The 13863-nt window shown below is 47.7% G+C and overlaps 1 protein-coding gene across 1 annotated transcript in view; it reads left to right on the forward strand.

Moving 5' to 3' along the window:
- LOC102890336 (annexin A8) overlaps positions 1-13861 on the forward strand; it is a gene marked incomplete at its 3' end in the record, with an annotated part of 17350 nt that extends 3489 nt beyond the window's left edge. The window contains exons 2-12 of the mRNA XM_006915620.3: positions 2202-2292; positions 3420-3514; positions 5339-5452; positions 5910-6000; positions 6804-6883; positions 7399-7458; positions 8001-8094; positions 8341-8436; positions 10019-10077; positions 11215-11337; positions 13847-13861. Coding sequence (XP_006915682.1) covers positions 2202-2292; positions 3420-3514; positions 5339-5452; positions 5910-6000; positions 6804-6883; positions 7399-7458; positions 8001-8094; positions 8341-8436; positions 10019-10077; positions 11215-11337; positions 13847-13861 — 918 coding nt within the window. The remainder of the gene's footprint in view (positions 1-2201; positions 2293-3419; positions 3515-5338; positions 5453-5909; positions 6001-6803; positions 6884-7398; positions 7459-8000; positions 8095-8340; positions 8437-10018; positions 10078-11214; positions 11338-13846) is intronic.
- Positions 13862-13863: the final 2 nt, after the last annotated feature.

Here is a 13863-nt window from a genome sequence, read left to right on the forward strand (position 1 = left end):
TTACCACTGTCTGTGTGTGTGTGTGTGTGTGTGTGTGTGTGTGTGTGTGTGTGCACACGTGCGTGTGAGTGAGGAAGGAAGGGAAGGAGGGAGAGAGGGAGGGAGGGAGGGAAGGAGGGAGGAAGGAAGGAGGAGGATGGAGTGGTTGGATGTCTGGGTAGAAAATGGATGAATAGATAAGTGAATGAGTAGGTTGGTGAATAGGTAGGTGAAAGAGCAGATGAGCGGGTTAGGGACGCATAGAAGGAATAAGTGAACAGATTAGTGGGACACCAAACACAATGGGACTAAATTTTCTTCCATTTGGAAGATCTCTGAGTCTCCCTCAAATTCAGTGCCCATCTCCAATCTCCCTCCACTCCTCTACCATCCTTCTCCCAAAAAGACATACTTAAGAGGGACCATTCATATGCATCTTAGATGCCTGAGCATCTAAGAAATTCTGCAGGGCAAAATTCTAAAGAGCCCTTAGGCAAGCACTGAATTACAGATCTGGAAGTCAAGGGCCCAGGTACTTTAGTTATCTGGTTTATTTAATAATTTTCAGAACATTATACAATTCTTTCTAAACCTAACCCTCTATCCCCCATAAGCCTGTAGACTTGCAAAGACCCTGAGCTGTCAGGATGCTCAGCTGGGTGTCCTGGCACTCTATCTTCTTATAAGTACCCACTTTTCAGGAAGAAGGCTGCCTGAGCTCAAACCGTGTCTGGCTTCCCAGTATCATCTGCCACTCTCAAGGCAGTGTGTTGAGCTCTGTGAAGCCTGTCCCTACTTGCTTGTTGTCCTTATAGCTTTGGTGGAGTTGTCCCTTCTTGCTACCTGTCAGTGGTGCTGGAAGGGGCTGAGGTGGCTGGACCTGCTGCCTTCCCTCAGATGGTACTGACTGGGAGATGCCTAGCCTGATCTAGAACCCATACCCCAGGGCAGGGGCAAGGGAGTTCTAGTGGCTTCTCAGTGCAAGCGGTGGCTCTGACTGGTACCAGCCTGTTAACCAAGGGGGCATTCTGTGAAGAAGACATGACAGTCCCACAGAGCCCACAGGGGAACCAGCAACTCCTCACAGCCAGGCCAGGCAGGCCAGTCTTTCACGGTGCCCTCATTTATCAAATAATTTTCCTCCACAGCTGATGCACTCCATAGGTCCGCCTAACCCCAGGAACACCCCCTCCCAAAAAATGCAGCGTCATTCCCTTTCTCTTATTCCCCTGTACTCATACCCTGCAATGGCCCCATTTCTCCTCCCAAGCTCCCATCACCCCAGAGAAATCTCTGACACCCTCAGGAATTTCATCACGAAAGATCCAAGAACAGTCTTGGCAAGAAGGTTGAGGGAAGGAAAACTGCAGGTACAGGTAGGACCCTTCTGAAGACAAGAGTGTGGCTGGGAACACACATGGTATATGTGCCCTGATACCCCAATAAAACCATTGCTAAACTCTAAGGGATGTCCACCTCCAAGCCCCTGCTGGTTCTTTCTTAGGCCAGCCACCCCGCTCCCACTCACAATCCCAGGACATCTCCCTGGTTCTTCCCTCCCGGCAACACCAAAGGTAATATCAATGCTCTAGATCCTCTTCTTGCTGCCCCCACAGTGTGATGGCTCTGGAAAAGGCCACGGTGGCCACCTTCAAAGTCTTTGCCTGCACTGTTGGAGCCTGCAAGCCCCACCCTATCACCCCACCCCCACCCCCACCCCCAGGGCTGGTACTGACTCTGAGAGCTAAGATTCTATCTCTCAGGGTGACAGGAGACTGCTGACCAGCTTGGCCCTGCCTCACTTCTCCTCCTCAGAAGACCCCTCCCTCCAGCCTGAGGTCTGAGCTGGCAGGACAAGCCTCCCCTTGGCCAGGGTGGCTAATAGGCATGTGGGGCCTCTACAGCCCTGAGGTAAGAGGGCTATATGGCAACTTGGTGCATAGTAGACCAAGGCACACTTTCCTCAATACATATCTGCTGGAAACTGTCATATTCAGAAGCTGCAGCCCTGGACCAGGAAGAACTCTTCAGGCCTTCCCTCACCCAGATAAACAGTCAGGAAGAGCCAAGCCAGGCAGGGCTAGGAGGAGCTGGAGGCTCAGCCACTGGGCCTACAAGGGCTGAGCTGGTGCTCACCTGCTAGGGTGGGCTGAAAAGTGGACCAAGAGCCTGGGATGCCCTCTGCGACTTCCCACTTTGAGAAAGCCTGGATTCTCTTGCAGATTGAACAGGAAGGCGTATCAGTGAAAGGCAGCCCCCATTTCAACCCAGACCCCGATGCAGAGACCCTCTACAAAGCCATGAAGGGGATCGGTGAGTGGGCATCTGTGGCCTCGCCCCAGGAATGCTATGACTCTCTGGGGCTCTGCCTGCTGCACTCAAGACCCCTCTGCTCACAGCCCTGGAGAGGAGATGCCAGGGACAGCCCAGGAGTTGGGTCTTCCCAAAACCCTCTGAGACTGACTTCCAGCACCCAGAAAATCACAAAGGTCCTACCTTCCCCAGCACTGGTCTATACACACTCCCAAGGCGGAATAGGGGGAGGGCGGTTGTGCCTACTTGAGTAATGGGATTGGTGGGGAGAGGAGCATCTGCTGCATGTGCCTGCCTGTCCTTGTGCAGGCAACTTCACCCAACTCAGTCTGAGCTTTCTCACTCATAAATGACTTCAAGATCTCTAGACCCTGCATGTCACTATAAAAGTTGAATGGGATGATGTTGGAAGTTTTATGGGGCTGAACGAGGCCCAGAAGGCAACAGCACACAGGTTCTGCAGCTTTTCCCCTGCCCCACTTCCCCTGGCCAGAGAGCAGCCTCCTGCCCATCTCTAGTATCTGCATTCCTATACATAGGAAATTCCTGTGATCAGGGAGATTTGGACAGCCTAGCCCCAAAAGCCCTAATGCCATCACCCCAGGTGGGATTTACCCCCTAACTGGTTCTGACAATAAATTGAGACATCATCAAGAGCTACCATTCCTAGACAAGCCTAGATAGCATGTTTGTGTCCTCTGTTTCCTGTGTTATTTCTACTTCTCAAAGGAGAAAGCAGAAGCTCATAGAGGTGATACAGAGATGATGCAGTTTGCTACTGGGATACTGGACCAGGACTCAGATCTGGTTTTCTGGACCCTTAGTCCCGACCTTTCCCCAATGCCACCAACATAAGTGAGGTCAGAACAGGAGGTCTCGCTGATAAAGCTAAAGGCCCCAGGCAATATCTAGAGCAGATCATACGGGGCTAGGCAATGGAAGTGAGGAATGGACAGATGGATTTTCTGTCTAGCTGTCTTCTCTATACTGAGAATCACCAGGTTTTGAAGCTACCCAGGAGGTATGTTCCCCAGTGCTTTGCCACCAAGTGGCTGCCCTCCCTCTTCTCCAGTCCTCATCAGCCCCCTTGGGGGCAGTGAGGGTGCTCAAGCTATACACCCCTGCAGGGACCAATGAGCAGGCCATCATCGATGTGCTCACAAGGAGAAGCAGCACACAGCGGCAGCAGATTGCCAAGTCCTTCAAAGCTCAGTTCGGCAAGGTAATGGGGACACTGGCAGGGTGGAGGAGGCGTAGGGTTAATGAGGGGCTGGGGAACTGTGGCTGCCAGAGACAGCCTGAAAGGGAGGTCCATGATGGATGAGCTCCATCTCTGGAGGCCAGCCCACTGTAAACACGTGGCATATGGAACATACTTGTCAACAGAAAGAACCCGAATCTTTGAAAATATTAGATTGTTATCTAGGGCCTTGCTCAAGGGAGGAAGAGCAGAGCCTCAAGAAGCTTTAAAACAGTGCTCTAACTTCAGGAAAGTGGGAGGTGCTTCTGTAGACAGAAGAGTAAGTGAAAAGTGCATCTGATGCATTTGAAGTTTCAATTAGGGTACATACAGTTAGACGTCAAATGGAAGGAATGTGTAGAAAAGATAAGATTGAATTGTTGTGCCCACTGGCATCGGAAAGTTTTAATTAGGATCTGGAAACAATTAAATTACTTTAAAATTGTTTAAGGTGATTTTTATCAGGATGTAAAAAAGAACAAATACTGTTATCTATATCATTGATCTTTTGTGTTGAAAATGTGTAAGTCATATACCTGATTATCCCCCATGGTTCATGCCTTAGAAAGAAATTTTTGGAAAATTCATCATTCTCTCTTGATTACTGATTAAATCAGAGAAGCTGAAGCACCATTTCCTTTCTCATATTTATACTAAAAAAGAGATGCATTATTTATCTGAAATTCAAATTTAACTAACCATCCTGTAATTTATCTGAAAAACTACTTATGGCTCCCCACACCCTGCCTTGGTGTCCAGTCTTCTGAAGTCTGGCCCACCTCCCTTTTCCAGCTTCTCACTCACTTCACTCCTTCATGTTTTCTCCAGGACCCCATCCTTGAGCTATTTCCCTGCCTCTATGCTTTGCCTGTCCTGTCCCTTAGCCAGGAACGCCCTTAATTTTCTCATGCGCTGTGTGAGAGAGGGAAGACACAGGTGGAGCTCTGCTCTATCCTGGGGCATGAGCAGTCTCATGTTGAAGTTTCCTCCTCACAGAAACTAGAAGGGCAGAGAGCCCTCAGCTTGAATCTTTTTCTCTCCTCCCACCTTCTACCTCCCTCAGGATGGAGACAGGCATTGGAGTGCTAGGTAAACACAGAAATAGATGCTTGCACAGCCATGGTTGCCATAAGCCTCCTCCATCAGTACACATTGTTAGTTTAGAGATTTAACAAAGGGCGATGAGTGATAAAGCCCAAATAGTCCATGGAAGAAATCAATGAGCATACTTTTTAACAAAAGAGGAAAATGATGTTCTAAAAGGTTAAGTTGCCCAAGATCCCAGAGTCTGTGAGCAACAAGGCTGGGACCTAAATCTAGGTCTCACAAGGCCTGTGTTCCTTTGCTGTGTTGTGCAGAGATCATCTAGGTGTGGCCTTATGGCTTCTTGTAGAAAGCACCCTTAGAAAAGGACACGTGAGAAAAATTCCTTAATCCATTCATGCATTTATTGAGTACCTATGAGCTAAGTGACAAGAGCTTGATGGTAAGCAATGACAAACTTGTACTTCGGGCTTTTGATATGCCCAGTACTATACTGAGAGCTGAGTCGAGCCACAAGCATCTCTCCACCAATCCCCTAAGCAGTGATATAAAGCAGAAGTACCATTATCTTCATTTCTCAGGTAAGTGTAGTGATGTCTAGAGAAGCTAAGTTGCTGGCCCAAGAAATCCCAGCCAGGACCAGCACATGGCAGAAGCCATGTGGGAATCTAGCCAGAGCCGCTGGGCACAACCACCATCCTGCTGCCTGCACATGGATGAGTGCAGCATGTAGATCATCACCCTTCCTTGTTCCTGTATTAGGATCTCACTGAGACCTTGAAGTCAGAGCTTAGTGGCAAGTTTGAGAAACTCATGGTGGCCCTCATGTACCCACAATACAGATACGAGGCCAAGGAGCTGCATGACGCCATGAAGGTAACTAAGCAACGGAGTGGGGGCAGAAATGCTTATGAGGACTGGGTAGGGGAGCAATGCCTGGGACTCCTTTCCTAGGAGAGCTTGGCGCTGGGAGCTCTGAGCTCCCCTTCAGTCACCATTTGGAGTAGTCACCTGGGCCCTGGCTGAGAGTAGCAAGCTTCCAGCCTGATGCTCAGACTGCCACCAAACATGGGACTGACCAGCATCTGCTGCCCCATGGCCATGATGAAGCCAAAATCAGTAATTCTGAGGATATCATTAAACCAGGTGTGTAGGAACTGGAAACTAGCCTCTGTAGTCTCATGCCTGGTCCCTCGATTGCCCATTATTTCCCACCACTCCTTTTGCATTTGCCGATGACTAAGAGAGAATCAAGCATCTTGACTAAAGAGGGTGTGAACAGTCAGAAGGGCCCAGGCAGAGCTCTCCAGCATACTGAGGTTATTATCCACAGGGTTTAGGGACCAAGGAGGGTGTCATCATCGAAATCCTGGCTTCTCGGACCAAGAAACAATTGCAAGAGATAATGAAGGCATATGAGGAGGGTAAGGAACCTGCAAAGAGGAAGGGTGCAGAACCTGAGGTAAAGGCTCACTTGGGAATGGCCACAATTTTTGGCAGCCTGGTAGGAGACAAGGAACAATCAGTGTACTAGGCCACGTTGGATTGGGCCCTGTCTGGGCTTTTCCACACGTGGTGCTAAGCATCTACTGTGTGCCAAGTCCTGTGCCTAATGATGAGACTAGAAGTAACTCAGGTGGATCTCTAAGCTCCCTAAGCCCATGGGCTGCTGGGAGAAAAGGCATGGACCCACTAAATTCTCTGCCCCTTGAGGGCATGGTAGCACTGTAGACTATGGGCTATGTTAGTGGCTGGGGCAGGCTCCTCCTTTCTGGGCACAGGCTAACTCAGGGCTCTATTGCACTGGAGGAAAAGGAGGTAGTTGTGGACTACAGGCCAGCTATCAGGGAGTCTACAAGATGCAAGGCATACTGAGGCCAGCCTGTCCTCCACAAGGAACCATCTGCCAAAAAAGAGGCTCTGGCTTTGACAAACAGCAAAATGAAACAGAGCTCAGTCAACAGCCAGGGCCGGGCTCTCTGTCCTGGCCTACCTTTGTTCTTCAACCTAGGTTGGCAGTCTGTTTCATTTCTTACTTCTTAACAATCATCAAGTGATGGAGCCTCTGCCACTCAGACACCTGGGCAGTGTCCACTCTTCATGTCAAGGACTTGTCCTTCTTGGAAGGCTTTAATCAAGAGAAGTGTGGGAGACAGGGCCAGGGGGAGGAAATCAGGCCATGGGGAGAGGAAAGCAAGACTGCTCTATGGTCCTGTTTCCCCTACAGACTATGGGACCAGCCTAGAGGAAGACATCCAAGCAGACACCAGCGGCTACTTGGAGAGGATCCTGGTATGCCTCCTGCAGGTATTACAGCCCAGGCTCTTGGAATCCCCTTGTCTGGGAGATTCCAAAGCTCCACCCCAGAGAGCAGCTCTTAAATAACTACTAAAGGGGGGTGAAGAGGGGGTGGGGACAGGGGTGGGGTACAGCCCCAGCGGCCGGTGCCCTCTAGAGATGTGTTAGTGTGGTTGGAGGGTTCTCACTGCAGAGCCCCCATACCTCTTCTAATGTAGCCACATGAGGGAACCCAGAAGTAGGAGGAGAGTGCCCAATCAACAAGCAGGTCTTCACATCAGGCTCCATGCCAGGTACTTTGCTTACCTTAGCTCACTGCATCCCCCAACTCCCTAAGAGGTGGTCCTTACTACTCTCATTTTACACATGAAGAAAATGAGCTTCAGATATAATAACTGACTTGCTGAAGTTCTCATGGCCAAAAAGCAGCAGAGGTCTGCCTGCCCTCCTGCCCAGCTATCCCCTCTGCTCCAGCTTCTCTGGTCAGCCAGCTGACCTCATGGGGCTGCCTCTTCTGTTCTTAGGGCAGCAGGGATGATGTGAGTGGTTTTGTGGACCCAGGACTGGCTCTTCAAGATGCACAGGTGAGGCTACGCCCTCAGCAACTTCTGCCTTGTACCCAACCTCTGCCATCTAGACTCCAGGGACAGATCCCTGGCATCCTCACCCAACCCTTCTACTCATGGGGATTTTCTTTGATGCTAATCTGGCACCCAGTTCAGCTCTCTGCAAGCCTTTACCCTCTGGTATCTGAGGAGGACAGTGAGGGTGTTGTGGAGACTCAGGAACAGGAAAGAGATGGTGTCTGCTGAAGATCTATCCTGTCAAGATCAGCCCACAAACCTGGGCCTCTGAGGACCAGATGTGTATATTCAGCTCTTTATAGGTCTGGCTGCTGGCAGAGTGGTTGGAGGTACCCAGAGGCAGAGCAAAGCCTCATGGTGGAGGGACTTCTTAGAGTAGCTCCTGGCCTGATTCTTGAGAGAAGAATTTAACCACTTGGAAATAGTGAGCTCCTTATCAAAGAGAGGATAAAACAGAGAATGTCAACCTGGCAGTTGGATAGGGGCTGTCCCTTATCTCCTTGCTCTCCTTCACTGGCTTGTTGTGGGTGTCCCAATACCAGGATCTCTATGCAGCAGGCGAGAAGATTCAAGGGACCGATGAGATGAAATTCATTACCATCCTGTGCACACGCAGTGCCACACACCTGATGAGAGGTACCAGGAAGGGTGGGAGGAGGAAGTGTCAGGGCCACAGAGGGGTCCCTGGCCACAAGGCTTCTCCCTTCATGCTGAATGTCCAGTGTGTAGCCTTGTCAAGTCCTGGAGTTGGGGAGAGAGCCAAAAAGTCCTGGTCCAAGTGGAGGTCAGGGGTGGCACACTAATGTGCAGTCTCTGATCTGGGTGTCTAGGAACATCATGCTGAGATCCACATGTCTCCTAAGAGAAACCCTCTCTCCACAGTATTTGAGGAATATGAAAAAATAGCCAACAAGAGCATTGAAGACAGCATCAAGAATGAGACCCATGGCTCGCTGGAGGAGGCCATGCTCACAGTGGGTAAGACACAAAGTTCGGTCCTGTGTCTGCAGTGGGGCAGTGCCCAGGGCTGTCATAGTAAGCAACTAGGTCTTTATATTTATCTTTAGGAGACTCCCACCCACCCACCTCACACTCTCACCATGTTCCCTTCACTTTAGCAATTGTACCCAGTGTCTTCAGTGTGCTATGTTCTGCCATTGGTTGTTCGCTGTGCTGCTCATGTAGTGTCCATGCTGTGTGAGTATGTGAGTGTATGTGAGTGTGTGAATGTGTGTGCATATGCACACATTTGCAGAATTTGCCAGACCCCAGGCCTGTGCTCACTCTCAGCAGCCACACAGAGAACATTCTGGTTATGATTGTAAAGCCCTAAAGAAAGTTACCTATGTGGACCTTAGCCAAGGACCTATGTCTGCCTCAGTCTGAAGAAATTATGAGGTGTAGTTGGAGTCTAAAGTGAGTGATTAGTGGTCAAGAGCACATTTTGGGGTCCAAAGCTGAGATCGTGGTAAGACAAGTCATTGTAGAGAGAAGAGAGAGGCCCAGGGACAGTGGAATTTTTCCTCTCCTCCCTCCGACTATGGAGTCAAGGTCAGAGTCTCAGGGCTGGGACACTCAGCTCTACACCAGGCTGTCCTCATTTAGTGCCAAGCAGACAGAGGACTTCTATGATGTATCTGGATCTCTAGGGGTAGACCAGAACATCTGATACTCCCCAGCTGGCTCGGACTGCTGTGATAAAATCCAATCTATGTCAGAGCAACTAAGCATGCCCCCTGCTCTAATCTCAGCTTCCAATTCATGCCCTGGATCTGGTTTGAACAACCTCCTGAATAAATCTTTAGGCAGGGAAAAGTGAAAGTGTACAGTGCTCTACTGTGCTAAGTACTTCCTATCCATTTCTCCTTGAAGACTCACATCATCCACTTCACAGAGGAGGACAGAGAGGTCAAATAATGCAGTCACACAGTGTCATCAAGGTAGAATTACTTGAACACCTACTTACTTCATAGCCCATGCTATTTCTAGTGCCCTGAACTAAAACATCAGCTTACTTCACCCAAATGCTGTGTCTCTGAAAGCAAACATGGGGCCCCTCTCTGGGCCAGATGCCCCTGGGTGCATTAGTGCTCCAGGGCTGAGCCCACTTATCACACGAAAATTCAAACGCAGGGGCCTTGCTAATAAGTGACATGTGAAGTGGGTCTCTGAGGCCAGTGGTCACTATAACTATGGCTCCTCTGTCAAACTGAGTGGCTGGATTCTTGACAGAGATGCCTCTGTAGTGTGAGAACCCAGGGGCTTCCCTGGGCAGAGCCGTGTTCTGATGGACCAGCCCTGCAGGCTCCAGTGCATTTCACACCTCATCCTTTTGCCTGCCAGCTCTGGGCCTTTGTACTTGTGCCCAGTGACCCAGGCTCCCTTCCCTGTCCCACCCTGTCTGACACAAAGCCTCTAATTTTGGAACTAGTGAAGGCACAAATAAATAGGCCAAGACTTGCATAATGTCGACCCTTAAGACCCGAGACAAGACATAAACAAACAAATACACAATGCTGCCTACCACCTAGAGTTGTTAACAGAGCTTTCCTGTTTTCAGTGAAATGCACCCGGAACCTCCACAGCTACTTTGCAGAACGTCTTTACTATGCTATGAAGGTAACTGTTCTGAATTCTGCCACCTTACTTTTAGCCCTGTGCACAACCAACTGCAAAGCCAGATTGCTTAGAGCCACCACCATCTTCTAAGAGAAGACTTTTGGGTCTTCTCTTATCCCCACCTCTTGTGATCATACAGTTTTAGTTCTCAGAGGGTAAACTGAGTCTGGGGAAGGGAAGCCACATCTCCTGAAAGCTGCATTTGAGCAGGGGCTTTCACAAGTGTTCATTGCACTGAACTCAACAACAATTCTATGAAGCCCAAGTCGTAAATGCCATCCTAGAAATGATGAAACTAAGACTTGTGGTCAAAGTCACACAGTTGGTAAGTGTCAGAGTCTTGATTTGAGCCCAAACCTGTCCAATTGTCCTTTTTATCTCACCATGTGGCCTCCTTGAGTTCACAGGCCAGGATTTCCAGGAAGTCATGGAACCCTTTGCATTCAAGATGGAGACTGACACACATAGCAACTCAATTTTCCTGCATGTGCTTGGGTGCCAATCTGGATTTGCCTGTGATCCAATAGGCTGCACTAGCCAAAGATGTCCAAGCCACTAGTATCAGAGGGAGTTTCTGGTATCTGGAACCAAACTGAGATATAAACAGTCAAATTAATTCCCCAAGACAAAAGTCAGTGGCCACCTTCTCTGATTTATGGTTGCTGACACCACTTGAAGTCAGAACACCAAGCTCTCCTGGCAGGAAATGAGAGCAGCCAAGAGCTTTCTTTGTTCTTGTGGCTCTGTATGACATGAGACTAGTCAAGGATAAAAGTGAGCAGGAAGATGCTGTTTGTGAATTAGCAAGTTAAGCTGAATTTCATAATGTTGCTGCCCTCGGGGGAAGTCTTATTTCTGGAGCAGTGAGTATTTTGTATCTAGAATCTCATATGGCAAACCAAACATTGCAATTTGGAGCATTTGGCTTCTGATAAGGGAGGAGATGTGAGCAGTGAGGGAGAAGAGATTAAGAGAATGGAAACCCTAAGCCATGAATACATCCCTCTTAGTGTTTCACCTGCTGAAGCAGGCTCATTCCTGTGAAAGCCCCTGGACTCTACAGCACAGATTTGTCCATCATCACACAAATGGACTGGAAAAGTAAAAAGTGATCCTTGATTGCTGTGTCTTAACCAGGGAGCAGGGACACGCGATGGGACCCTGATAAGAAACATCGTTTCAAGGAGTGAGATTGACTTAAATCTTATCAAGTGTCAGTTCCAGAAAATGTATGGCAAGACCCTCAGCAGCATGATCATGGTAAGCCATGAGTTTCCAATTCTCACACCAGTTTGAAACGGAGACATTACTGGGATACCTGGGTGCTGTGACCAATGTCATAAGTCACATATGTTCATCCCTTCCTTCCCAGTGAGCATCACACTCTTGCATTCATTGCCACATGGTATGTAGAGAGATCAGCAACAAGTTCAATGTAGCTAGCAAGGGTCTGAAGGGGAGCACAGGAGGCAAGCAGAGAGCAGATGATTGAGTCCCCTGTACATGGCACCCAGAAAGCTGGCTCTGCATTTGAGTTATTGCCCCCATTGAAAATGACACATCAAATCCTTGCTGAAGGAACCATATCTGAAGAGTCAATAAAAGTAAATAGTTTAGCAGGAATTGAGGTGTAGCATTTAAATCTAAATTTAAGTAGTCCTGGCAGTAAAATTTTAAGGAGATAAATCGGATGGGCTCCAGTGGATTACTTAACCAGATTTCAGTTAGTGAAAATTCTGGAGCCGAGAAAATGCAGAGTGATTATCACTGCGCTGTAACTTTGAGAGAAATAGCTCTTTTAGACATTAATGCACATTGAGGCTTTGACAATTTCATTAACAGAAGTCAAATCATGAAAAATGTATCCTGAGTCTTCATTGGCTAGTAAGTCAAGTCTCTAGTTATTCTACAAATGTCTATTGTTGACTGCACTTTCTAAGAAACACATAGTTTACAACATGTTAAAAAGACATTCTGCTTTAAGATGTTTCAGAATAGAGTAGTAGATAGGCCGGGTAAAGGAGGATGGAATTATTCTTCATTTGGTTTAGGCCTTCCAGCCAGTCTTGCCAAGAACAGGAGAGCTAGGCACAAACCAGCTAGTGCAGTATCACCTACAGAATGACTTTCCCAACATACAGTTCCAGCTGAGTATCATGAATTCCTTTAACCATACATGGTATCTGTGATGTAGAGGACATTTCTATTCCTTTTCACCATTCCAGTTAGATGGAGCCACCACTATCAGCCACCATCAGAAGAACAAAAGCACTGCTGAGTCAAAATGATCACTTTGACCCATCTAAGATATCAGCCTCATGATGGAGATACACTTAGCAGGCTAATTAGTGCATAATCATTATTATAGCCCCTTATCTAGACATACATGAAGCCCATCCTCAGATTTTGCCTAAATTTGTCATTTAAGAAAATTTAGTCAGTATTGTGAAAAGTTGGCCAAATATTTTCTTTTTAGTTTAGATCACTCTCTGTAGATGTCATTAAAACAAAAACGGTTTCCAATAGTGATACTAGCATTAAAAACTCCTACATAGAAATTTATAGATAAATGTATAAAAACCCACATATAACTTTATACCCATACATTTGAAAAGATAGACAGAATGAATATATATATATAACAAAAACTTTTGTAAGTAGTAAAAAATAATAATTTAAATTGTGGTTAAAAATCTACAAGAATATTTCAGGCCCTAATGACTTTACAAGCAAATTTAACTAATCAGTTAAGGAACAGATAATTTCCATGAGACATAAACTGCTATAGAGCATAGAAAAGTGGCACTAGCTCCCAGCCATACTACTTAATCAGTGAGTGGCCTTGGATAAATCCAGTATCCTCTTTAGGTCCCATTTCCCTCAACTACATCAGAACAGAGTTGGATGATATGCCCTTTCCTGACCCCTGGCTCTGTATGCAGATCCTTTACTAGCCAGTTCTAGCAGAACCTGTGTAATAGCGAAGGGGACTGGTAGGCCACAGAAATGGTCTTCAACCGTTGGACCTATGGGGTCTATCCTATTGGGAGATGAATGTCATTTGACTCTTATATGAGCCAGCCTCTGTGCAGGCAAGCTCGCCTTTCTCCCGCTATTTACTCCATACCACATCTCAACAAGGTTCATATCATCATCATTTGTAGATAAGAGGACAAGTCTCAGAGTGATGAAGGGACTTGCTTCAGCCACAGGATCAATGAGTGACAGAGCCATGGTCCAGGTTCTGGTACGCCCAGAGAGAGCCCAAGCTCTCGCCATCACACCTCCAGGTGTGTCAGTGGGCATCCTGCTTTGAGCCTTGGTTTCCTTATCTGCAATAAATGTTGAATAAAATGGGTCATGTTGGAGAAATGAATGGTCAGGCACACCTGGGTCCTGAATGAAACATGGAGAAGAGCCCTGGGACAAATGAAAGGGTAAGGGGACCACCCAAACATCTTTACTCAAGATCAGAACTGTCTCTGTGATTCATTTTCTACATCAAGCGCCCACCCCATAGTTAGTAAGATAATCAAAAGGAAATGCAAAGGAATAGCCTGAAATGGAAAACAAAGAAAGATGAGTGATGTAGTGTGGGGCCTGTGGCATAGAAACTGCACAGGAATCAGCCAAGCCTCCTCCAAGGAGCATAGCTCCTAGGAATAATAAGAGCAACTGTTCCTGATGGAGGTGACCGATGTCACAAACACTGGGCCAGGCCAATGTCACAAACACCCCCTTCTAACTCTCATGTCCCTCCTGTCCTCAGGGAGACACTAGTGGAGA

This window comes from Pteropus alecto, unplaced genomic scaffold (assembly GCF_000325575.1).
Source record: "Pteropus alecto unplaced genomic scaffold, ASM32557v1 scaffold155, whole genome shotgun sequence".
Lineage (NCBI taxonomy): Eukaryota > Metazoa > Chordata > Mammalia > Chiroptera > Pteropodidae > Pteropus > Pteropus alecto.